The 27,898-nt window shown below is 39.0% G+C and overlaps 2 protein-coding genes across 2 annotated transcripts in view; both read left to right on the top strand.

Annotated features, from left to right (window-relative positions):
* The first annotated feature begins 292 nt into the window (after positions 1-292).
* LOC149083226 (uncharacterized) lies at positions 293-17,920 on the top strand. The gene is made up of 5 exons (XM_089236424.1): positions 293-743; positions 8,865-8,980; positions 9,464-9,595; positions 11,517-11,667; positions 17,722-17,920. Exons 3-5 carry the CDS (start codon positions 9,466-9,468, stop codon positions 17,765-17,767), a joined length of 327 nt encoding a protein of 108 aa, XP_089092550.1. The 5' UTR covers positions 293-743; positions 8,865-8,980; positions 9,464-9,465; the 3' UTR covers positions 17,768-17,920.
* Positions 17,921-18,626: 706 nt separating this feature from the next.
* LOC149083225 (retinaldehyde-binding protein 1-like) overlaps positions 18,627-27,898 on the top strand; it is a 29,569-nt gene continuing 20,297 nt past the window's right edge. The window contains exon 1 of the mRNA XM_089236423.1: positions 18,627-18,897. The gene's annotated coding sequence lies outside the window, so the exon portion shown is untranslated. The remainder of the gene's footprint in view (positions 18,898-27,898) is intronic.

Here is a 27,898-nt window from a genome sequence, read left to right as displayed (position 1 = left end):
CCCCTCTTCCCCTGAGGTGCCCGGTTGGGACCATGCGTTAAGACGGCACTGGGAACAGAATCGCGTGTAATCAAAAATTAAAGCGCAGTTTATACTGCCTGATACGTCACTATCTAAAGCGGCATCGCTAATGCTTTCGTCACCAGAAAATAGTTCGGCGCGACAATAATTTGACCATTAGTTACGTTGCCGACGAAGACTGATTAGCATCGAGTGGCTGGAGAAAAAACAAAACAAAAAACACGTGATCGTAAGGAGTAGGTGTTTCCCGTTGGTTTGTCCGTTTCATGTTGTTTACGTGGACGTCAAGCGGTAGGGAGACGTCATCTTCGAGTATCTCTTGACCCATCGCACTGTTCCATTTAATCGAAAAAATCATCCGTTTGCCTTAAGACGCGCATGCGCGAGAATGTGTGTGTGTTGTGACTCCACACCACCTAAATATGGACTTTTGAGCTTCTGGCCTTGGTCGTCCCTCTTATCGACAGAAAAATATATTCCCTCTCTTTCATATTCTCTTCTTCTGCCATTACAATTGCAGACTCTCGAGCCCATATAGTTTCATTTCTTTCTACCCACAAAATCCGTTTTTTTCGAATCGAATCTGATTAATTAGTGAAAATTTCCAAAGTTTGTTTCATTTTTTTTCTTCCTTTGGTGTTTGTTCCACGAATAGAGCGAGTTTCGAAAAAGACTCTTAATTCGTCGAGTATAATTGTAAGGAAACTCTTGCGTTCCGAAGGGTAAGTTCAGATTTTTTTTTTCAAGTGCTGGTTTTCTTTTTCTTTAGCAATAATAGGCGATATTACACTGGCGCGGATCGAATAGGGAGAAGCTGGCTATTGTGTATTGTTTTGTTAGATCGCCCCGCATTGTATAGGATAAATCCAATTTTTTCACATTATTCGGCTCTTGTACAGAGCGATCACCCTCCCCCCGGATCCACACCTGATTTTACGGGCTCAAACCGTGGCCGTGGTGCATGGGCGGAGATACGGGGGGGGGGGGGAGGGGCAATGCTCCCCAGCATCAAAGGTAAAGCCGACTGATCTAATGTATTTGAGTATATATGAATTGACATCATCATCATCATCATGCCCCCCCCCCAGCAATCATCGTGCCCCCCAGACTTTCAAGTCTATCACCGCCTATGCCGTGTATTACCATCTGATGTAAACGGCTGCCAAAAACCTTATATCACAATTAAAAGAAAAGTAACGCCACTCAGGGCCGTCTTCAGAGCATGAAATACAAAATTGTAATATAAAATAGTGCGATGTTCGATGGGAATTTTTCCAAGTTGATGAAATTGTCGTCACAAACAATTGCTTCGTGACGCATCGTTTGAAATAATTATGGTATAAATATTCGTTCAATCTCGGATATAAAGTCACTAAAATGAAGAGTAACAAAAAAAATTGTTTTTTTTTCCCCCCTCCATAAAATAAAAACTATTTATTTTTTAACAGTACTCTAAATCCAAACACTCGCGTAGCATATGCAGGATTTATCGTTCGAAACTTGTTTGGTGCGTCCTTTTCCCCTGCAATCAACCTTGAGAAATTCAGTTTCTCAATTTAGAGTATCCCCAAACACATTTTCACTCATATCTCTCTCATTTTTATACTTACAGCGTTGAAATTTAATTTTTTTTAGGGTAAATGCAATGCGATAAATCAGATAAGATGAAAAAAAATAAGGGTTTACATTGAAGATTTTGAAGTTTGAACAATAATAAATATGTAGATGACCCCTCATCAAGACGAATTGCACATAGTCAGGTAGAAAATCACAAACCATAATTTTTGGTGAAAACCGCTCCATTTTATAACTTTTAGAAACCAAGATATCGCCATCGTTCGGTTAAAAGTTGTGCGTACTGTACGTACACTTTCCATTATCAATAAATCTGTTTCGTTGAATACGTTGGCTGTTTTGGTCCCTGCACGCGTTCAGGTATTCAATTTGCTTCCCGAGACCCCCTGACCATTTGCTCTAAACTATTGTTCTGTTGACCGATAATAAGAGTGGAATAAAAAGGATAAATCCTGCTGAACTCTCTCTTTTCTCTCTCTCTCGGGGGAAAAATGATGGGAGAAGAAATAGGTTGTGGAAATTTTCTTGGAAAATGACACACCCAAACAACAGTTGAGGCTATGAAACGGTTTTTTACATTATAATCCGTATATGGAAGATTTGGTCACTGAACATTTGTGGAGCTACAATGGGATTCAACTGTATTCTCAATTGGTTCGTTGTGACGGAATGACTATTCCAGTTCGAAAAGCTATTTTTCATGTCCTCGGAATCGTAACTTTCAAACCGAGTACAACCAAAGCCTCCTAGAAGTACCTAGGAGGCTTTGGTACAACCAGCACTTCCTAGAGATAGAAGGCCTCCGCACGCTACTCGTGGCGTCAGCAAGTAGTCCATTTTCGCTCAGAATATTCATTGGAAAAAAATTCCTTGCTCGGGCCAGTATCCCCGTTTTGTGGAAAAGGAATGATCTCTCGGGCTCAGAATTGGAAATTTCTACGCCCCATATCCAATCACCATGCGGTATTTGTGAGCCAACCAGAAAGATTCTACGCCAAAATCAGAATAAGAAACGAAATAGGATGCTGTGGTTCAAAATGTGGCAAACTTATTAGGTAGTCTTAATGACGTTACAGATGAACTTGGCAACCCGTGCAGAAGCCGTCTATCTCTAGGACAGGGGTTTTCAACGTGAAAGCTCGCGCGGAACCCTTGATTATAACGAGGCTATTCCGTGAACCCTTCACAAATTTTGAATTTTTTTTTCATATGGTCATCCTAGTTATACACATAGCTTCAGGATAACGAAAAACATGCTCATTTAATCGTTTTTTTCTCCTCCACATTCATTTTCTGAGCAATAGATCTAATTAGACCGTTACTTATACAGTTCACAGCTTATTCCCAGGGTCGTAGCCAGGAATTAATTTGGGGGAGGGGGTTTAAAACACATTTCTGTAAATCTCCCCTTTCCATATCTCCATGGCGATATTCATTTTACCGGAGACGTACGCTGGGGAGTGGGCCCTGTGCCCCCCCAAACCAATCAAAAATTTAAAAAAAATCAATATCTCTGTAAAAAATAAAATATCGAAAGAAAATATGTACGTTTTACACGTTATTTTAACCCTTTCAGTGGCATTGACGTGATATCTCGCCTTCTTAAAAGCCTCTTATTTTAGCATTGACAAGCCCAGATATTTTGTAAAGTTGATTTCTCAGTGGAACACTTTTCCCTATACTCCGTCAGTTAGCACCTGCTGTAAATCAGCAGAAAGCCTATTTGATTAAAAAAGATGGCCTTTTGAATGGGGTTTAATGGTTTCTGCTGCACTGTGCTGCTTAAAGGATTAAAGAATTTCTGTAATTTAAATGCTTTTTGAAGGTTTGTAATGCTCAAAATATCTCTATTAGAAAGTTTTTGTGCCCTGTCTAGAGGTCGATCGCTGAGTACTTCCCTGATTATTACGAAAATATCTTTTTTTTCTCTATAGAAAGTTTTTTGCAAACTGCTATCAATTATGTGAATCATATTGTAGTAATTACATTAATTTTTTCCTAACTTCCAATGCATAACCTTCGGCATTGTTATCTGTCAACAACAATTTATAAGTATATACCGGTATGTACTGTATATTTTTTTCCGATTGTGAAATAACCTATCGTAATTCAGATATTGGAAGAAAAATTACGATTTATCAAGCTGACAGAAACGAAGTTCATGGTGACAAATCTTGTTGAAAAAATCGAGAAGTTTAGTAATTTCTTACCACAGAAATTTGCGATTCTTGAGCTTTTGATGAATCGGCCAAGGATTTCTTCTGGGTTCAAATTAATGTCATGATGTATGGCTGAAAGGGCTACGCCGGTAATTCTATTTTCACTAGTTGTTTTTCCCAAATAGGTTTTTAAGAGTAGAAAATGTTCTCTCTCTGGAGTAGCTGTGGAAATCGGCAAAACAGAAAGAATTTGCAACAACGTATGGATATTAGGATAAAGATTTGCGTCTCTTTGTAAAAAGGCTTCCATTGCGTTTCCCGGTCTCAAATTTTCTTCAGTTTTAATCCATTTATTGCGTCATACAGAATAGCCGACATCGAGTGTTCTAGTTTTTCTGGAAGGACCCCCCCCCCCCCACTATCATAAAATTCTTTTCATGCGGTGAGTTGTTTTCCACAATTTGAATTGATGTGACGAGGGAGAAATATTTGCATTGCGACTACCAATGATTTGTGAGTATTGAATCAATCTGTTATCTGCATTTATACATGATCGACAAAAGGTAGGAACGAAGAGAGAGGAAAATTTCCAACTTGAGAGCAAAAACACGAAAGTGAAAGGACTGTCAGTTTTTAGCAATTGACCATGTAGATTTTTGTTTTCCTGGAGCATGTTTGCTTGTCATGTGATGTTGCATGACCAACACCGATTGGACATTGACAGCGATTATGTGTTATTACTAGGAGTGGGAATATTGACATTTTCGGTGAAGTCACCCTTACGCTTTTCTTTCAACATTAAACAAAAGAATAATTCGAAGAAAAAAACGCAGGTCAATGTCAACGCCTTTCTCAAGATCTTCTGAGAATGATTATTTCTATACATTGAATCGGTCTATTGTGGATTACACACAACAATGTATCACTATAATAGTTTTTCATTGCATATTGTCATCTCAAAAGCTCTAAACTATGATGATCGGCTAATTGACTTTTTGACAGAGGTACGGTATCAGAGGCCGTAACCAGATGCTTGTTCAGCCGGGGCAAGCACGCATTAAGGAGGCTCCCCTTTTAATGTTGAGGGAGAAGTTAAAGAGTGAAATTTTCGCCCCCTGTGGTCCGGCGCCCGAGTCATCAGAACTCCCAAGTTCCTCCCTAGTTACAGCCCTGCTCAGAATTTAGTTTAAAAAACCACCCCTTTAAAGCACTGAACAGGCAATCGACAATGTCGACAGCTTACCGCGACGCCCTTGAGAAAGGTTGGCGTTGCCCCTGAGAGACTTTGACAAACACTGATATCCAATATTTCGGTTCTTCTCTTTTAGACAACTTTTAGAGAGTTGAACTCGATGTCCAACTATTATCTTCTTTGCACAGATATGGGAAACAAAACAAAAAACAACCCTTTTTTTCAAAAAAGTGAAAAGTGACGTTTTTTCTTTTAAATCTGCAGGAGAGTAATATAAGAACACTGAAAATTCAAACGACGGTGATATAATGCGAATTACAGTTATTTAAGTAATTTGTAATATTGTTTTGAAAAATTTAATGTTGCCGCTAATTTTTCCCAAGAATTATTAGTATATAACAAGCAAAATGCAATTGAAACCATTGAATTTTTTGTGGTATTTTCTGTGAGGTCTATGGGATGGGGGGGGGGGGGGGGGAGGTCATATTCAAAGAAGTTTCAATTGTACGATTTCACCATTATACGACGTTTTTACGTGGCTTCTTGAACGTTGTGTAAATGAGGTTCCATTTGTGGCTACGAATGTGTAGAGAATGGGAGAAATATAACCTCAGGCAAGTTAGAAAGTAAAGCTTTTTCTTTTTCTCTGTCTTAGGATTGCTATTTAGGATTTGATAGTCAGAAAAGTGATAAGAATCCGACACCCATGAAGCTCAATTGGCGATTCCAAGGAAGAGAGGCAGGCTGGGGGGGGGGGGGTGCACAGAATGCAAAGGAACAATTTAATACTTCCGAATCTTTGAAGGAAGACCCTCATAAAATCCTCATGTAGGTCTTCAGAGTTTCGGGAATACCAATTCCCAGGAAGTCTTCTTGACTGTTGTTGTTCGAAGGACTTGTGTGCGAGAGTAGGAAGAAAGAAAAAAAAAACGAACCAGCACGAACATTGTTTGTCTCCTACTGGTAGATTATCCCAATATTTTCTCTGAATACCCGTTATCAACAAAATAAAAATTTCGGGTGAAACAGTAACAAGAAAATTTTTGAAGCTACCGGGGTTCCGTCCCTTTTGATTCCGCGAAACCACAAAAAAAGCTCTCACGGAACCCTAGGTTTCCGCGGAACACCGGTTGGGAAACCCTGCTGTAGGAGGTGCTGGTATAACTCCACGGACAGTTTCCTACTGAGTGAGTTGCGTCGGAATTCTGAGTGCGTATCTAGTGTTGCGTCTGATTTTTCAGTGCTGCTATATGTATTTCGAATTGTGAATGAAGTGTTATGATTGAATATTTGTAACCTTGTAGGCCTGTCGTTCTGTGCGGCAAAGACTTTTTTAATGGGGTAATCGGCTCGTATTCGCGCCTCGAAGTTGGGAACAACATAAAACTAACTTCAGCCGATCACCACTGTTTCGCTGGTGGGGGTTGGAACCCGAGTCGTACGGGTCCGTCACTATAACCACTCGACCACTACGGCGTTGGCCAACAACGGCCTTGGAATTGTAATTACAGATTGCAAATTTTTCTGATTGTCTGGAAACTTGCTCTCTCACGCTAACGAACCTAAACTGAATTCGATCGGCGATTCATTCGACGGAACGTAATCATCATGGTTGTCGTTGAAGTCAAAGCATTGACACAGAAGTTTAAACATAAAGTGAAACCCGTTTTAAACGTGGCCGTCTTTCAATTGTAAATTCTTTTCCTGAATCAACGTCATTCCGATTATACTTACTATCCTCATAAAAAATAACGAGGTAAAGTACTAATGAAATTTCAGAAGGTAACCGCGTGAAAGTGACTTCGATACATTCGTGTCGAAAAATCGTCAAGAGAAATCTTGATGCACGTGCATGTATATCAATACGTGCATCACCACGACCTCCTATACATTGGCGTACGCAAAGGAGGAGTTTGGGGTTCTAACCTCCCCCCCCATCCTTGAGCCAAGATTATAGTGTTATTTTGCAGGGAAAAAATTAACCCCCCCCCCCCTGAAGGAAAAATATCTGAAACACCCCCCCCCCTCGAGAAAATTCTGCGTACGCCTATGCCCCTATATAACGGTTACATAGGAGAAGATCGTGGCATCACCTCAATTTCAAGGAAGAAATGCAGGATCTCCTCTCGTGCCATTTCAAAAAATAAAATTACATAGTACATTTGAAAAAATAGTTGGCGGGGTGGGGGGTGGGGGGGGGGAGAAATACGAACGGAAAATGGGACGACCTCGGCTACCGCACCCGCTCTATCAATACGGAATCAATCACATCTGCTGTAACTATACCATTCAAGTTAGTGTTTTCCAATGGGGGGCGGTAGATGGAAGGGTCCAGAGGCGGTAAAAGCTGCGGGTTTAGTATAGGATCTTATGTATTGACCATAGGTCAGTACATAAGCCCTGTCAGCCCCCCCCCCCCACAAGGGGGCGGGGGCTGACAGGGCTCCAACTCGGGGTCCCGGGATAAATCTTTTTTTTATCACTATAAATTTACTATAGAGGTGGTCCGTCATGGATTTCAGCCTAGGAGCCCAGATTTAAGATGTAGGGTGTTGGGGCCATGAGGTTGTCTTGAGGGGCAATGAGAGAATAAATTTTTTGAAGAAGGGGGAGATGAGGGAACAAAAAGTTTGAGGTCTAAGTCGATCCTCCTTCCATCGACTCATCGTTCTGGCCCTTTCACCTGCCGGAGTAGTTGTTTAGAGGCAAATAAAACAAAAATTACTAATAACTATTAATATAAGTTATAAAAATTGCATGTACTATTTATAACACAGTGGAGCAAAACTGCCTTCTCTATCAGATATTTATTGCAATGAAAATGGGATTCCTTAGACGTTCAGTCTATCATTGTTCTAGTTACGTCTATCGTTCATAGGATCATCGGCAGATGCAAGAAATCAAGATCCGTGCATTCGTTACCTCTTGAAACTTTGTTTAATTAATTCACATTTTAAATGTGTGTTTCTGTATCTCTAGACACGAAGATTGGTCGTTCAACAACGATGAATACAATTTTACGAACACAAAAATGCATATTACTAAGCTAGATCCGTATAAAAAAAGGAAAGAAATATAAAACCGCCGTCAAATACTTCATTCCAAAATTTCCGAATCAGTTGTTTGAATTTTAAAGGAATCCGAGAGATCATCGACGTAATAAAATTAGCAAAAGAAAAGATTTTTACTAAAATCACTATAAGGTTAATAATTGCGTACAGGCGGAGACAGAATGAAACTTGAAAGGCGAAATGAGAGGGGACGACGACATGATGATGACGATGATGCCAATTCATATACTGTATATCAGTGATTCCCAACGTGGGTGTTAACGCCCCCTGGGGGCGGTAGAAGTTACGGGTATAACATAAGATCCTATGGGTTGGATTGCGCGTTGGGAGAAACAAATTCTGAAGAAGGGGCGATGCGACAAAAAAGGTTGGGAAACTGTGCTGTATATGATATGTACATCACAGACCAGTTGGCCCGGCCAGTGACGCTGCCCCCCCCCCCCCAGTGTCTACGTACATGATCAATGCGCTGCCGAAGTCAACATCTATGTGTTGATTTCATAAGTGAACATGAAATCTGTTTTGAATGAAATCGACAATGAAATGAACATGAAATCGTTTAGTGAAAAATTCTTTTGTTTTCTTCAAAAACTTCCTTTGTTCTTGAATCGCTGTGAATCAATCGAGGGAACACTTCGAATGCTTCATAATAAATATTTCTCGTTCGCCAATAGGGAAATGAAGAAAAAAAAATTGTGGTTGTATAACACAAGAGTAAATGGATTTTTTTCTCTCTGGTCTGATCGATTATGTAGTTATATGTACATATAAATTTTATATCGATCTGAACTCGATTAATTTCTTCTATTTCTATATAATTATGATTTTCCTATTCTCCCGTTTCAGTTTCAAAGTGGTGGACAAAGCAGTCGAATATATTTACAGGGCAAACCTGATCACTTCATTAGCCCTGTTTGCCTTCATCGCAGCAACGATTCTAGGTGCCAGGCGGCTACTCGCTGGTGAGTTTCGTCGTCTTCATTGTTTCACTCCCCTACCATTCTGCCTTTTTCTTTTAAATCGTCGCCGCTGCAAGCAAGCAGTGGATGGGAAATTTAGTTGACTGGTCTATATATATACCCTGAGATGTGGGAAAAATGAATGAAATAAAGCGGAAACCCCTCCCCCCCCCAAATTGAATGACTTCATCTGCTTCGCAGAATTATACAACGAGTTTGGAGTTATATCGAATCAGGGTCGAACCATTATTATTCCTACCCATGGAAGATTTACTCACTTAAAATTTTTGGCGCTAAGCGGGATTGGAGAACAAAAACATGCCATACTGTTACGATGCCAAAGCTGCTGTGGTGTTGGACCATTTCTGATGATATAGTTATAGATATATATTATATAATACTCATTTATATGGGTACCAAAAATGACTAATATGATAGTTGTTATCATGTAATTAAATATCGTTTTCTTTTTGCGACTCTCTATAGCTATGGCACCGAGTATCCCCCTCGTGGCGCATAGTGCTTCTCGGGTTCACGAGCACATGCGTCACCAGTTCGAAGACGAGAAGGAACCTAAACCAAAGGAAACCGCAATCGTCTACAAGGAAAACATGTACGGTGAGCATAACATTCTCATCCGAAGAGCAAAAACACTCTCATAATTGAACATCTCCAATTTATACAAGGGAACAACAGTTGGGTCAATTTGTGACACAGCGAATAACCATCTCATAGCGCTGTTTGAACAGGAAGTATACGAAGCCTAACGAATCCGATGGGGAAAAAAACCATATTTTCGATTATAATCCCGAAATTGTTTTTTTTCCTTCTTCGTAGTCGTTCTTCGTGACAGATGCACAGGTATCACTTTTCGAATACGAACCACGCATATATATCCCTGACATTATAAATACGTTAGGGCATCTACATTCTGGCATGTACGGATTAGTTGGAAATTTCTCAGAGGAATATTCACAGGTTGCATGTACGATTAAGGCCCCCTTCACACGAGCAATAAAGATGCGGGCGTGCAGCCTAGAGCCATTCTTTGGTGGTTTAATCTAGAGCCCCCATGGAATATGGGTATAAAGATGCCTTCATTCCGATCCTCACAAGTAGTCGATAAAAGAAAATATCAAAATATTTTCAAAAGATTTTGAAAAAATATCTGTCTGTTCGGAAAAATATGAAAGAAAAATTCCAAAAACATCCAATGATGTTTGAAAAAAGAAAATTCAGGAGATATCAAAGACTTTGCAAGTAGAAAAAAAGAGGAGGGGTGGGGACTTTCAAAATGTCTGTGCTTAGAAATATTCACATCACAATTCTTTGGCCCGGATTACACTATAAAAATTTTATAATGATTCTTTTTCAAAAATGCAACCAATAAATTTATTGGTTGCTTTTCTCTAGTTTTATAAAATAACGTTCATAAATCTTTTAGAGTGAAGTCCCATCCTTAGATTAGTCACTTCTGAAATTTCACTCTGTTTATGGACTCAATATAGTGTAAAATATACCTGTAGGTTTCGGGGGCACCAAAATTATTCAAGTGCTTAGGGCCTTCAAACGTATTAATCCGGCCCTGAGTGAACACCGTACCCGGATAACGTATTTAATAAAAGTGTTTTTTTTTTAAGTTCAAAAACTTAAAAATTAAAATATATATATATATTTAAAATTTAAATATTTATATTATTGAAATAATTTTAAATATTTAAAAAGAAAAAAATTAAATTTAAAAGTTATTAAAGTATGTAGTCAATTAAATATTCGTAATGAATTACAGAACGGCTTATAATTTTGGTCCCGTCAGTGGGGGTTAACGTTGTTAAGTTTTATTGCATAAAATTGTAAAGTATGGACAAAAGGCAGTTAAAGTCGCTATATCTCCTTCATATTAGAAGGAAACGGAGGTATAGACGTATGTGAGTACATCATATTGATGAACGGGGACCTTCATATGGTATTTTTAGGGGTATTTATGTCAAGTAATTAAAAAAAATTCCATGCAAAATCATCTTTAAATAGTAGCCAAAGATGCGGACGAATTCACATCGTGTGAATAGCCCCGAATAGCCCAATTGTCAAAACTTCTATGTGTGGATGCTTAGCCCGCACTTAGGTTTTGACACATGCGGACGACGTCCGGACCCGCATGAACATTTCCTATATAGGTGCGGAGATATTTCGGCTCGTCTGAAAGGCTCCATATATTCCAATTGTTAAAACTTTTTCCGGACCCGCGTCCGCATCCGCTCCGTGTGAAAGGGGCCTGTTGTAGTAAGTTAGGAGAGAAAGTATTGTGTTTCAATGTGAAACAAATCGCGGGCGTATATTAAACTAGCGACCATGAAACGTTTAGTAGTGATAAACTCGCACGTTATGCGAGCCTAAGAATTCTTTGAACCAGTCTAAGCCGACAACAATTGTTTGACTATCATTATGTAGCTACTCTTTTTTCCGACGCTATGTATAGTACATAGTTATAAAAATTAAATACAGTAGCATTTTTTCTGTTTTGTTTTTCTCTCTTTAGCCGCGAGAGTTCAAGTTGACGCTCACAACTACAACAGCAAATTGATGAACAGCATTTGGGGGATGTACAACCGTTACGCTGCTCACTCCTTCCAGAAAAATCAAGAGAGCGGCGCTCAATCCGCTGTCTCATTTGGAATCCCTCAGGCCAAGTTAGTATACATGTACTGTATGGACGAGATTCCTCATTCTTTTGATTCGAGTTGCGATCGCAGACACGTCGTAACGACTCCCTTAGAATGTAGCTCCTCGAAAAGACTTTGGACATTTTTATGGCCGTAACATACGTATAAACTTATCGGTCTTATTATTAGGCAACCTTAGGGAGAAAAACAATTCTCGTATCAACAGTCGTCTTCTTACTAATCTTCTTAACAGTCGTCTTCATGGTCATTTTAAAGTGTTTTTTTAAAGATTTATATGTAGTATTGTTTTTATTTTGGAATAAATTTCAAAGCGCATTTTGAATTACGATTTTCCTGTAAGTTACATACAGTGTAACCTCGATAATTCGTACTCCGGTAACTCGACATTCATTATTCCAATGGTTGGCGCAATAATAAAAATTCATTAGTGTAAAACCTCTCTAATGATGACAAATGATGACCAAAGCCCACTTTAGGGCCGTATTCACCGACATGGCTTAAACCTGTAGTTACAATTTTTGGATAAGAGATCAACATAGATTGGTTAAAACCCTGAATTTAACCAATCCGTGTCGATCTCTTATCAAAAAATTGTGACTATAGCTTAAACCATGTCGGTGAATAAGTCGACTGTGATTTAATATATTGCGTAATCAAAACTCCTTTTCAGAAATCGCCCATGTGTTGTATAAATTTTATTGACTCTTTTCTTAAATTCGATTTATACTCTCGTGTGTTTCAAAAATTCTATCTCATTGTTTTTGCCGTTTGTTTGTTCGACACATTGATATGTATCGAAGACTCTACCCCGTATCTCTGAGTAGGACTATTTCCCGTTATTCCACTGTGTAGAACCTGAAAATTCAACCTGTAGACCTACGGAAGCCACATATAGATGTGAATGATGGTCGAGCGATAGCTAGATCGAAAAGTCTCAAGTGAGAGGAGACAATTGCATTGCTCATTCACAAATAACAGATCTTCCGGCAATCAAAAATATATGCTTTCCCCACCTATAATCTGGGATTATTCTCAATACGAAAACTTTCCGTAGAAAATTGCAAATCAAAATATTTTATGAATTTATGTAGATAATGGGAATAAGAATTTTTCAACAATATTCTGGCATATAATATGCAAACATGAACAATTTTTACAAATTGTTCTAACTAACTTGACTTATCAGTCTTTAATCCGCTTAAGTCAGTAGTTCTCAAACTTTTGTTACCCGTGGCTCCCCTTAGGGTGGATTCGCATCTATAGACACTCACCGTGTCGCGTCAGACATGGAAAACATTCTTTGACATAAAACCAATGAACGTATTCATATCTATCGTATCGTCGCTGCGCAGACGCCGACAGACATTTTTATGTTAACAAATGGCCTTAATTAAGCCTTGTCTAACATGACACAGTGAATGTCTGTAGATGTGAATCCACACTCATTCAATTCATGGTTTTTCCGCGGCTCCCCAAAATAGTTTAGTAGATATTTTCACTCATAAAAGAACAACTTCAAAATGTAAATTGGCGCACAAATCAATATCCTCCAGCTCGCAGCGACGCCTCTGACAAAGTTTGGCGACGCACACTTTGAAAAACACTGGCTTAAGTCGACAAATTTTTCGAACCCCTTGGGGTGTCATGTTATCTACGGCTCTAAGGGCTATTTCATCCCTTTGAAGTCGTACCTGCCACCTTGGCTCAGTGGGCTTGGTCTCTGAGCTGCTGCGTGACGTCACTGCTCTGATAAGTTTTAGCTGAGGACATCATCCACGTGCTATCCATGTGGCTTATTTTACATTTTAATTTCCTATTTTACTGTTTTGAGTGAGTGATTTCTCGTTTATAGTGTTGTTTTAGTGTCAGTGGGGTACATGTGTAGTATTTTTGTAATTTTCACGTTAATCAGTGATAAACAAATATGAGTTTTTGTGCGATTGCTAGACACTTCTTAACGCATACGCCCAACAGAGCCCACGAAAAGTGTTCTTGAAGAACGATATCAATACACAACACACGTCAGGTATACCAGTTTTTGGCCTGATGCGGATAGGGGTGAATTAGTGGGAGTAAAAGGGCGTACGGTGAATATATACGTCCTGCATTTTACGGGATATAACAGTTATTTTCGGTCGTCTTTCCGGCTGTTAAGGGGAGGGAGCACCTGCATCTCTCCTCCAGGGCCCCAACTAGGAAAGGGCAGAAAACAAGAAATAAAAAATAAGTATTTGATCATTTTGATCATTTTTGTTGCACCACGGCCATTTTCTGCGCACGAGGGCTAATTAGGCCGGGACATATAATTTATTGCTGATTCCGAACGGCAGTCTTTTTTTTTATACTCACCGAGAGGTTGGTGCGCTAACCCCTCGATGTGGAAAAAATAAGTACAGAGTTTTTGAGTTCATCCGTAAGATTAAAAAAAAAACTACTGCTGCCATAAAAATTCTGAAATTTGGCAGAAATGTTCACTCGCCATGTGTTATTAAAATGAACTTCAGGAGATTTTTACAAATTAACCGATGGGAAGTATTTTTAAAAAAAATGTTTAATTCTCAGATTTTTGAAATTGGTACATTTTTTTCGAACTTTTAAATTCATAAAATTCTAACGGATGATCAGCTATCGAAGTTCGAGGTTCATCTCATAAAAAACATGCCGTATAAATCTTATATATAAATGTGAAAGTATGTATGTATGTATGTATGCTCTTTATACAAATCTACAGTTTTAGACCGATCGTCGCCAGATTTTGCAAATATACCAAACAGGTCCGGGATTGAACCGTAGGCTACTTTAAAACTTCGTCAGAGCTGGGCAAATGCCCGAAATGGGCGAAAAACTGTCGGGCAACAATGGTTTTGGGACCTCAACAATTACTTTCGGAACGTTTACTTTGGTTACCGTGGTTTCCAACAATGCGTTTCAGACGTGTATATGTGCGTTTGCAATGGTTTGTCACACCTTTATTTCTGTCATTATAACCGTTTATTCCTTTACAACGGTTTGTCACCATTCCAATCCTCCCAGTAATTAAAAAAAACCCGGGAAGCGCCGGGTATTTCTGCTAGCCTATATACAGGGTGTACTGTAAGTGCTAATGCGGCCTTTATCTCATCAACCGCCCATCGTAGAGGTATAGTTTTAATTTAAAAAATGCTTAAAAGCAGTTTGAATAATATTCGCTGCACAAGCTGGACGTTTGACGTCACTAACAACAGAGAACAACAACTACGACGACAAAACTGGGAATAAAAATGCTCAACGCCAGCTGATGAACTCAATGCTTGCCTCAAATTATCAACACTCTGGCACGAAGTTAAAAAATTATCATTATCCACCAACATGCGAGAAAAATGACTCATCACTGCTATCATTTTCGCATCAGTTGATCAAACTTGGCAGTGGAAGAATTCCCTTAGACCCAAGCACTGGACTGATTACGTTCCCAAATGGATTTTGCCAATTGTTGAACTCAGTTCGAGAATTTACTCAGACAGTCTTCCCAAACATTCAACAAAATCACCGAAACCATGAGTGGCTTTGTGAGAGAGTGATTCTGGCATCGTAAAATGACAGTGTGAACAAGATGAACGAAAAAATCCTAAAAATTATTCCTGGAGACCACATCTTACAAATCGGTTGACACTTTCACAGACTCTGCGCAGACAGTTCTGTATCCTGCAGAATTTCTGAAGTCTTTGGATACTACTTGAGCCCTGTTTTCCACACGGACGGCTTTACGTCGCCTGTTCGCGTGTTGGTAATCATCCCAAAAATTTGTACATCTACACACCAGATGGCAAAACAAAAAAAAATATATTGTGTATCCACAAGCGATTGCCTCAAGTTTTTAATTAAAATATTTAAAAATAAAAGTAATTTTTTCTTATTTGATGCAGAAATTTTTTTGATTAAGAAATAATTAATAAGCTATACATATATACATTTTTTACGAGGCGGGCAACGTCGCCGGGTAACAGCTAGTATTTCTACAAATTTCAGAATTTTTGGTGCAGTAGTTTTTTTATATCTTAAACGGATGGGCTCAAAAACTGTAGTTTGAGGGAAATCGCGATCGAAACGTTTTTTTCTTGTTCACGTTTGCACGTAAATTCATTAATTTTTAATTTTATTTTGAAAAAAAACAAAAATTAATCCCATCGACACGAAATTTTTTTCATTTGATTTTCACAACTGAATGAAGCATTTTTTTAAAGTCATGTTTGAAAAATCGATTTCAGGTGATCGTGACACCCCTTAAATGAATAAAGAGTATCTCCAATAATTTTGAGATCACATTTTTTTTTCCAGTTCCAATTCAGAAGTTTGGAAGATTTACATGAAATCACAGGTTTTGTAATTGTAATTGTGCAACACAATTAACTTGATTAACGCAATAAGCATGTTGCGAATGAAATCGATCACGGTTGCAAATTATCACGATGAAGTCTAACAATTACAGTTTAAAACTTTAATGGCATCTCATTTATGTTATGAATGTGCGTATGAAACAGTAGTCCCCTACTCAAAACCATATTTAGAACAACAAACAGTAAAGACGACTTTCATTTTGAAAATATGGAGTTGTAGGAACGGCGGGGGCGGCTAAGCATGACTTTTTTGGGGAAAAAATTAAGAACCGAAAGAGAGAGAGAGAAATACATACAAAAGAGTATTTGAAAGGGGTGGCAAAGTTACTAGTGCCTAGGGTGGCGATAAAGGCGTCTAGTGGCGTCTCTGTTAAGAGGGGCCCGGGACAACTGCCCCCTTATACATACATCCCCCCTTTCCTGACATGACAACAACTATTATTTTTAATTGGTCATTTGTTTTGGCACAGTTTGACCATAGGCGGAGATAGACTTGGAAGTCTGGGGGGGGGCACGATGATGATGATGTCAATTCATGTATACATATATACATTAGATCAGTCGACTCCACCTTTGACGCTGGGGGGGGGGGGACAATGCCCCCCATGGGCCCCCCTCCCCTCGTATCTCCGCCCATGAGTTTGACCAATATCTCCTTGCACGACAAAAATAAAAATCGAACCCAATAAATACGCCCAGAATAAATCTTCATCTGAAAAAATGTTCTGCGCGAATCACATGCAGGCTGGTCAAAGTCGTCCAAATATTTCTTGTAAAAATGTAAAGTAAAAATTTATTAATACTTCAGTGCAATGAAAATCAATTGCAATCAAAAGGAAATGAAAAATCTTCATTGCGACATGCAGAAATCGGTATGAAAATGTGACTCTATGAATAATCAATAGAAAATATCCGAGAAACCACCGAATATGTCAATTCACTTTTGAATATGTCAATTCACTTTTGAATATGTCAATTCACTTTTGAATATGTCAATTCACTTTTGAATATGTCAATTCACTTTTGAATATGTCAATTCACTTTTGAATATGTCAATTCACGAAATAATTTGTTCAACTAAAAATTTCTGATTGTGTGAATCGTTGTTATTATTTTACTATTTCCACTAAGTCCCACCTTCGTCAAGCTACCATTTTTACATCTTTCATTGAAGCTTTTTACGCGTAACAGTTTCGATGAAAGTTCAAAAAAATCCAAAGAAATATTGCCGTTTTATTGATCAACATGGAAACAAAATTTTTTCTGCTTTTCTAACACGGGCTGCGTTCATCTGAAACAAAATCATTCACATCTAACGCCATGCGGTCAAAGCTAAGTTAATGCATGGCAACATCAATCTCTCGGATCATTTATTTACGTTTAAATGGGGCTGGAAGTGGGTTGTACAGTAATGCGTACTGCCAGGAAGCAGCTTAATCGGTTCCGTGAGAGCAATGACGTCGCCCATGTTGTTAGCTGGTATTATACCGACTCCAGCGCGTGTGAAACAACCCTTATTTATTTGGCCCCCGGAGTTATCGAGGTTCCACTGTAAGAGATTGGCATTTGAAGGAAACAGAAACTTGTACGGGCCTGCTTATATTTCATATTTCCATGTTCAAATACGCAAGTAAAACGAATTAACACACAGCGAATATTCTGATTTTGTTATTTTTCTCTACAGGAACTTGGGCCTGATATTGGATACCATTTTCAAGACTGGATGCTAGTCAAGTGATGAGCCCGCGTCTTTCATTTTACTCATAATCTGTTTCTAATTAATAAATTGTTTCTTTTAAATCTCGACTGATTCGTGTACACGATGTGTGTGAAAACTGCATTTTCTTTTAATTTTTCTATTCAATAAATGATACAAGAATTTGTTCCATGAAGAAACTATGACTCGTGATTGTCGTTTTCGTCATTTGGATATCGAAACGAAAATAGCGCTTCAAACATGACGGTGAGCAATTAATATGATTGTATTATTTAGTTTACGCCGGGAAATTTTCTGTTTTGTTTGAAATTGTTGTGAATTTTGATCCGTTGAAAGTTCATTGACCTCTTGCCAACATTCTTTGTCTCAGACGTATCTGTTGTCTCGATAAAAACTACCTATGTAACAACATCCACGAGTTCAATTTTTTCACGAACTTATGGGCATATTTTCGTATGTTGAAAAATATGATGGTCCGTTGATAAAAAGCAACTCTCAGATTCAATTCACGTGTTTTGGTTTGAAATCGAGGCGACGTTGTATAGGTGGGAGGAATGAGAGGGGAAAGAGGGACTCGAAGGCAACCCGAGTTGACATTCGACAACAGATATTCTTCTTTCCGGTTGGACAACATCAAACTAGGACGCAACACCAATTCAATGTGCGGAGGGAATCGCGGAGAAAAGAGGCTTTGATCGAACCGTTGGTGGGTCATCGCGGTTATTATCTTCTTTTTTCCAAAAGAAACAGAAACAATAACCGAATGAAAGTGATAGAGTAACAACACACGTGCGGAGCCGTGATATCACGTGACTTATTTCATGGAGGGGGCCCCAGGGCCACTTGTAACCTCGATTTGCCGAGAAATGTTTATAGTTTGGTGGAGCGGTTCACCAGCCGTGCGGAGAAAGTTGAAGTGGAGCAGGTGAATCGAGGGAAAAGGGAGTGGACGACGTCCACTTTCACTCACTTAATCTCAAGAGCAAATGATATCACACCGAGCGGAAGCAACGACTCACCCTTCTTCTCGACATTACCTTTTTAATCTAATTGTTGTTGTTGTGCCCATCAATCTCCTCTGTTTGTTTGTAAGACAACGATCAGGAACGCAAATTACAACACCTCCGATGGACACTTGAAACAGTGAGTTATGCATTCATTCAATTATTATCTTCTCGTTTTCATTCAGCCCCCAGTATTAGAAGACCTTCCGGCAATTATCTGGGGGAAAATATATATATCGGACTCCCCCCCCCCCTTAACCAGATTAAAACTTTGTGTGAGCGGGAGGGGGGGGGCGGTGGTTGGAATATGAATTAAAGTAGAAGTGAATCCAAATGACAGAAGTTTTCAGCAAACGCATAAATTCAAATGTCTGCGACGGAAATTCCCCATCACTCAATCCACTGAAATTCGGGCGGAGTCGCCAGCAATGCCGCCGTAAAACATTCCAAAAAAGAAAAGTCATTCGTCAAAAACTACCCCACCCCCTCCTGTTTTTTGATTCGGAAGTAGCCCTTCGTTCAAGCCGGAATCCCGTGAGCTGTAAAATATACAAAATTCTGCAAAGATTAGTCAAAATCATACGACTGTGTTGATCATACAGGCAAACTAACGGACAAACTCAAAACAGCGGGAGTTCTAAACCTATAAGTCGCAACCCAAACTTGGGTCACAAGGGCTTCCGAGATGGGTCGTTCATGACCACTAAAAGTCAAGGCTCTGGAACTATGGGACACAAACTAAACTTGATTCGTAAAGGCTTCCAACCTGCAATAAATGCACTTATTTTGTTACTGGTTTCACAAATTTCGAAAAGCAAATAGTCCCATGGGTCACGAAGCTTATCTTTTTGTTGATTTTGGGTGGCAACTGAAAAGGGTATACAGAACCCCTTTTACACAGTATACAGATCGCTTATAGTGTGCTCACTGTCTGGTCTTAAGTTTAGGGCTCTTACGCCGACAGTCAAACGCAGTATTTGAACTGGAGGGCTACATCGTGACGATCCCTCTGCTGTATTCGCCTGTGAGGGGCGCATGTGAACATCGACCAAGGAAAATATGTTCTCGACTGATAATAATCTTTTTGTCATCATCATCATCATTTGGCGTCCCATAAGGGAAAAGCCTAAGCAAATTTTGCCCATTGCTCTAACACCAAGTGGTTTAACACGAGTTGCGGGTCATGTGAGAATGAAGAGAAACATTATTCTGTGGAAATTCCCAGAGTTTGGTGGCTGCTCCTGGGACGAAAGTTATGGTATCTGTTTCCACATTATATTGAATCTCTGTATATGGGAGATTATGGAAAACCGCAACCGGTAAAGCCATATCAGAAAGTTTGAGGCTGCTCCTGTCTGCGGTGCCCTTTTAGAAAAGGAGCAGCGAAGGTCTCAGAGATATGGCTGAGAACTCAACATGAAGTTATTAAATAGTAATGCACGAAAGTTCAAGTTAAAGCAGAATTGAAACTCACCATGAATTTAGGTGTTTAGGTGGTAATTGAGAAAATTTACCAGGTTGTAAATGCTGGGAGCATTAACAACTTCACTTAGTGTCACCTGATGATCACCGAAGTAGTTCCTTCTCGGGATAGAGAAGGCGGGACATCGTCCCACATAGTGGAATCTTTTTGTCAACTCTGAAGAAATTTGCAAAACAAAATCGTTTTACTCCATCCTTATATGCTAGCGTATAAAATTCTAATGCACTGTGCTATCTCTGAAATTAATGTTTTATATATCATCGTATTATCAGACTGTCACATTAATGCACATGACTAACGTAATTTTAATCTTTTTTTCCCTTATATGGGAAGTTTGGCGCCTGTGAACATGTCAAATACGGTCACCTCAGAAGTTTCGTAATGTATCTATTATCGAATTCTGGCTATCGATATAAATCACTGTGCGCAAGTAACTGACCGATCAATTGTCCAAATTCTAGAAAAATCCCTCGAAAAGGAATTCGTAGATTTCATTTTATCGGAATTCAATACGTCAAACTTGTCGAATAAGTTTGAAACTTACCACAACAGTGAAAGGAGTGAACGACACCAACCACTCATCGTTTCGCTTGATAAAGTTGCAGTTACCGAAAAAGGGGCTTTCTCCAATACAAATGCAATGCATACCTCGGGGCAGATTGAAATCCGAGGTTCCTCAATCTTCCTATATGATATGGGGCCATATCTAACTTGATCACCACGGGTAATTCCACCCCAACTTTGAAGCTCAGGACAGTGAGCATTGTCTTGGATGCTAATGCCCGGTTATGGACTTGACACAATTCGTATTCGTATCTGAAAGTACAAATAATAATAGAACTAATAATAAGGTAGAGCTGACTAGTGCTAATAATAGAGCTAATATAAACTACGCGATAAATGCAACTCAATCAAAAGAAACGAAAGGTATAATATCGTTCTCCCTAAAATCAGATTTACCGTCTGGATCAGGCGTACTTGACCGTTTTCAGCCGCAATCCAAAATCAACAACAAATCAGCTTCGCGACCCATGGGACTGTTTGCTTTTTCGAAATTAGTGAAATCAGTGATGGGTTTTTTTTTTTTCAAACCGAGCACAACTCTGGTCTATTGCCATAGGCAATTTACTACCTAGTGAGTTGTGCCGGAAGTGTAAGCGCGTGTACCTAACAGTCTGAGTGCGTATCTAGTGTTGTGTATGATTTTTCAGTGCTGCCATCTATATCTCAGAAGTGAAGTGAATGATGTGTAGTGACTGAATATTTGTACTGTTTGTAGGACTGTTGCTCTCTGTGGCGAGACTTTTTCACGGGGAGATCGGCTCGCATTTGCGCCTCGAAGTTGGGAACCACAGAAAACCAACTTCAGCCGACCACAGCCCTTAGCTGTTATTGGATTTGAACGACCCATCTAGGAAGTCCCTGTGACCCATAGGTTAGGAATCCCTGGCCTAAATCTACCGTCTTCCTCACATGCGGTCAGGGTCAACTATCCACAATAACTCGAGAAACGTTCATAGGTCACCGTAAAATGTTTTGCAGTGAGTACAAAGTTTTCGTGAATGTATTATACAGTGATTGCAAAAAAGTTAAAAAAAATTTCTCAGTGGAACATTAATGTGCTCGTGTCACCACCATTTCGGATGACTCCCACGCCCACGTTTTTTTTCTACGTTTCAAAAGTCAATTAACAGTGCGTTTGTGCGAGTCATTAGATATCAAGTGATCCATTTTTTTGTGGAGGAAAGTTCCTCTGGCGTGATTTATTATTCACTCGCGAAAAACGGAGAAGCAAAAATGTTCAAAAACAAGAAAATGCGCCACAGCCTATACAAAAATGACGCATTCCGTTATTATGGTCACAGTTCGGTCGATATGAGATAGACCTTAAAACGTAAGCAACCATAACATGCTTACCATTATAATAATTATGAAAAAGGTCAATCGATATTAAACGGGGCTCCGGGTTCGAGAAAGAAACGCGATTTAACGTTGTTATTACTGTATAATTTTTATTTTACGGTATTCACTTTCCTTTTGAGGTAAGAACGGCCAAGAGGAAAACGTTCGTGAATCCGTCTTGTAAATCTTGAGGTATCCGACTACGTTTAAAACGTAATTTTTCGATAGATATACTATTATTAATATATAGAAGCCTCATTCCTTGTGATTCCACAACAGGCCTTGTTTTATTTATGCGACGCTTAGAACCGAAAGTTACGTCCACTTTGGTGTTGCATTTTTACATACAAGCAGTGCCGTCTTAATGCACGGCCCGGGGGCCTCACAAAAATTAGAACCCGTTGAAATTTTCGAGAATTTGCCAGGTAGGGCCTCAGAAAAATCACTTGGCCTGGGGGCCCATGATGCTCTTAAGAGAGCGGGCATACAAGTAAGTAAATAGATTAAACGAGATTAACAACTGATTGATTAACCGACCCGATTAATAGGACCATCCCTAGTTATGAAATATAAAACCTAAGTTCTACTTAAGGTATCTAAGGTCTATTTGTATTTGTCTAATTACAGTGTTCCATACACGATATATAAGGGGCCGTTCAAGTATTATGTAAGCAAATTTTTAGCCATTTTTGACCCCCCCCCTTGTCAGCAAAAGTCAGCAAAACGCTGATCCCCTCCCCCCTTGTAAGAAAAATTTCGTCATCAGCTCTACCCCTCTGAATCCTCTCATATTTTCATAAAGGGTGGTTGATGACGTAAGCATTATTCAACCCCCCCCCCGTCATCAAAAGTCAGCAAATCGGAACCCCCCCCCCCCCATCGATGATGACGCAATACTTGAACGGCCCCTAAAATGAAATTTCAGAAAATTCACACGTACATCAGCAGATTTGGGAGTAACTTATGGGCATACCACACAATCCTTTAAATTTTAGTTCATAACCTGCATAATCACTAGCTGAAGGTACTGTGAGAATAACAAAACATTTCATTTGTACAATTTTTTGCAATCGTGTTTCGAATATTGCACGAATTTTGCTAAAATTTAAAATAAAAATGACTTTTTCAACCATTGGGTAGCCCAAAATTTATTATTGTTTTTTACCATTTCGAAACACTTTCTATCATAAATTGTTATTAAAGTTCACTGCAGTACCATTTTATAGAAAAAGTGGCGAAAGAGGTAGTCACGGATAACTTGAGGCGAGATCCAGGCGAATTTCTGTGGTGTTTGGTCAGAACATGATAACTCCAAAATCACATTTTTGAGATATAACCATTTTCATTGTCTTTAAAATTAGAAATAAAGCATACAAACAAATGCAAATGAAAATATAATACGTCAGCACGTTGTTTAGCCGTAAGCAGGTATTTGTGCATATATCTCACTTCTAATTAGTTATAATTAGCAAGACTTACTACTAGATCAAAAAGCCATTTTTTTGGAGATATCATGTTCTGACCAAACACCACAGATTTGTTGGTAAAAGTGTTACTTACACAGACGCAAACTTCACTTTTCATCATATTTTCGGTCACTTATGCCCACTGCCATCTTAACTACAGAGGTTGAGTCACGGCGGCCTCGGGATTTATCTTGTTATGATGTTGCCAATTACTATCACGAGTTTTTGATAGTTAGAGGCAGTGATCGGCAAATACCCGTCGATATCCATCGACCAGTAGATCGCGATCCATGTTTGGGGCGATCGTGAATAATTTTTTCTGCAAATCCTTACAATACAAATTTACGCAATCATGAATTGTGCGAAGATCTCTGCATAGTTGAGGAGCTTATTTTCTAAAGACAACATTTCTCCACTTTTGCTAAATTTACAGTAAAAGTTAAAAAAAACGTATTCCTCCGTTATACGTTTGCTTTACAAAAGTAGAAAATAGCCCCCAACAGATAACATGTGGGAATGGTAGAAGAATATTTAACATGGCCCCCACAAGTGGGAGGGGCGTACAGGGCTCCAGCCCTGGTTCTCGGGACGATTTTTTTGGAATCGCCTTCATTTCCAACCCATCTCATTAATGGCAGTAAGCTGCAATATAGCGATATGAACAGAGCTGGTGTTTGGTGACGAAGTAGCATAGACTCCAGGATGTGTGGGGACATGATATTTAAATACTGTACTATGTTTCTTGATCGGCATTCAAGGGAGAATTTGAATTTTGAAAATGTTCCGTTTTGAAAGAAAATTAGGGGAAATGTTAACTTTTGATACAACCTTAATGTTATGTGATGCCACCACTTTAGCACCTTAAATATTACCTTTCGATTAAAATTTAAGGTGGTGTGTCACAAATCTGAAAAATTTGAAATTTCTACATCATCTGTCGGTTCCAGATTTTAACTAGCCCAGGAAGATACCCTTACCGTCCTCTCGTCATTAACAAAAAAGAAGCACGATCAGTATATTCTAGAATCTCCCATAACGGACACTCCCGTTAGCGGACACCTACACTGACGGCCGCAATTTTGAATTACATCAACGGGACTCGGTGTAACTTCAACAGATCTGCCAGAGCTTATCCCAAAGATTCATAAACCGTTAAAAAGTGTATTTCGGAAGAAAGTGGAAATGTTCACTTTTGAAAATAAGCTCCGCGTAGCTGTACTCGGCAGATCCATAAAAGATAAAACGTAAAATTTCTGCGTCCGGTTTATTGGGAAAATATGCAGAAAATAAAGTAGCCGAGACTCGTCGATAGACTTGGTGAGCGAAAAAGTCACAAAGTAGATTTTATCAAGTAAATGTGGTTGCCGATTTCCGGTTCAAAGAATGCAACAACTTATTCTTAAGAGACAAGACGTCCACCCGAGCCCCAGTAAACATTCTGTTGACCAATGCGATGTCCAGGTGTTTTGTAATTATGCATTCCCCATTCATCTGGCCATGCATCACTATATATTCTAGAAACCTTGATGCATCAGACCGAGGAGACGGTGAGTCTTAAATAGAGGAATCACGTGTTTGGACTGTTCATTAGAAGTCGCCGCCGCAAAAACACTCAATCCAACCGAGTCGAATAAATTCGATTTGATTTTCTAACGTCAACTTTTTTTTTGGGCTCGACAGATGAACAATTTTTATTCCTTTATTAATGAGATCGTACAAATGCAAAGAGAGACCACAACAGGCCAGACGAGGAGGCTGAAAAGGATGCCCATAAAACATATGGATATCAAACACCGTATTTTAACTTGTATTAAGGAACCCCCTTCTGGGTATTGAAAATAGGAGGGGTTTCTTTCACATGGATGGTATTATAGATGCTTCTTTTCAACTTTTTTCCCCCAAATTTTAAGCCTAAAAAATCGGTGGATACACGTTCAAATACGGTATATCTTAGCTACTTTATATCGAAAATACAGCAACCCAAAAGAGAACAATAAAAAAACAATAATTATGATAAAAATATAATACACTGTCCATAAAAAGACAATGTCGATTTTAAAAACGATGTCGTCATAACATCGATTCTAGAAAGCAAATCTGTCCAAAAAGCTGTTCATTCGATATCTCTTTCTTTTCGGTAGAAACCGTTGCATTAAATATATGTACAGTCGTCCCCACTAAGAACGTTTTCCCGCTTAATATGACTTATTTTCGTGGCCCTAACTCAAATTCCATATTAAAATATCCCGTTTATAACGTCTTTCCACTTACAACGTTTTTCATGACGGTTTATTCGAAAACGTTATAAGCGGGATCCACTGTATATTTCTTCTTCACACGAGAACGAGAGGAGATACGTTCGGACGAGATACATTACGCGCTCGTGCTACTTACCTGTCTTCGAATGTAGGTTATCATCTTATATCTTGCGAGTGTGGTCATTAGACCGGTTGAATGTGGGTGCCCCTTAATCGTTCCCTACTTCTTCTTTCCGGAAGTATCATACAAATCCAAACCACGCTTTAGCCTTCAGCGCAAATGACGTCACCCTATTATTTATTTTCAATCTCATCTCGACATTCCTTTGGGGGGTGCGCGCGCGATTCAGAGAGATATCACTTCTTTTTCTTTTCTTTTTTTCAAAAATTTAATGGCGTTTCCTTATTTATTATCGCTTTTCCTTCTTTTTTTCTTCTCTAGAATGATTTTCCCACGCAGATGCGACGCGTATTCTACATATCCGAATTTTATACGTACGCGACAATGAATGAACAACTCGGCAAGCTAATAGCGAGGTTTACAAGTGCATTGGAGACCACGTTATGGTGACGATTAGTTTTCTAAAGATAGCGAAGGTGTGTACACACCTTTGAAAACAGTTCCAAGACTTCACATTTTCAGTTTGAGGAAAAATCAGAGAAAATAATATTTTTACCCACATTTATTCATTTCCCTCATAAAATAACATCAGGCCCCCTTCAATGCATGTAATATACAGAATGCATAGGTAACAGGATGCGTGGCATTTTATTGGTGAGCCGTTGATCCTAGAGGCATACTTCCAGTTAGAAAAACTATCCAAATAACGTGTATAGATATGTCCTTCATGTTGCAAGAGGTTGTATAGTTATTAAAATAAAAAATGTTAACTTTTTATAAGGACACCCTGTCCTCAAAAACCCAATCGAGTAGTTATTGCCCTGTCTCTCTTGACGCCAAAAAAGAAATTCCATGTTTTTAAGTGCAATATTCACTGAGGTATTCAAATTGGAAAAGAGGAGGAAAGTTGTGGCGTTCTAAACCGTTTTACTCGTATTTAACGCTGGTTTTTTTTTCTCAACTTTCCTCCGTTTTTCGAGTTCGAACACCTCAGCGAATATTACACTTAGAAACCGTGGAATTGTTTTAGTTGGTAGCGGAAGGCAACAACTTTTTAGTTGGGCTCTTGACCATAGGGTGTACGTATAAAAAGCTTTTTTTTTATTTTATTTTAACACTAGAACCGTGTAGTGGATGATTTGGCCCAAATCAAACTTCGTTTTAATTTATCTCGAAAACTCAATGTTAAAAAAATTTCTTGACTTTTCATGATATCATATATATAAATATTAATTCACGAAAATTTCATTCTCTTCACATTAGTATTTGAGAGCTATAAGCACTTACACCTAGAACCGCGGTTTGGGTCGAGCGTACTATTCTATAGGAAAAAAGAGGGGGCGCAATTTTCTTGGAATTAGTTATCTTCTCTAAAATTTATTTCTCAATGAAGATAGTGAAGCATACAGGTCTTTCAAGGTCAAGGCCGATTTGTTGTCCGAGGAGATTATCCTTCTTTAAATGAAAGGAATGGCAAGTAGAGAGAGCTAAATATTTTTTTTCTTTGTAAACTTGAATACCTGATATTCTGACGGGACTCAATTTAGGAAAGTAAAAACTCAACTCTAGAAAAAACGCGTAGCTGAAATTCATGTACGCGTACGATGCCACAGAAAAGGAACAAAATTCTGGCTTCCAGTTGAGGTTCACCAAATACGTTTTGAACGGATTTCCCAACTTTGAGAAGGATCAGCGTCCAACGAATCTCTCTCTTTCAAAGTACGTAGTGATGCAACTGATCAATAGAGGGTGAGTCACCGTTGTATGGAGTTTTTTTTTTTTTTAATTTCTATCCGGCACCGCAAGAAAAGGGTGCCGAATGATGTCTTTAGCTCAAGGGCGTAGCCAGGGGGGGGGGGACTTGGGGGTCTGGTCCCCCCCCCCCCGAAATGTGAGAAAATGACCGAAAG

Source organism: Pholcus phalangioides, unplaced genomic scaffold (genome assembly GCF_987345545.1).
Source record: "Pholcus phalangioides strain wild (caught in Gottingen) unplaced genomic scaffold, Ppha-v1.0 ptg000009l_1, whole genome shotgun sequence".
In the NCBI taxonomy this organism is placed as follows: domain Eukaryota; kingdom Metazoa; phylum Arthropoda; class Arachnida; order Araneae; family Pholcidae; genus Pholcus; species Pholcus phalangioides.
The sequence above is the reverse complement of the archived record's forward strand: the minus strand, read 5'-3'. Positions and strand labels throughout refer to the sequence as shown.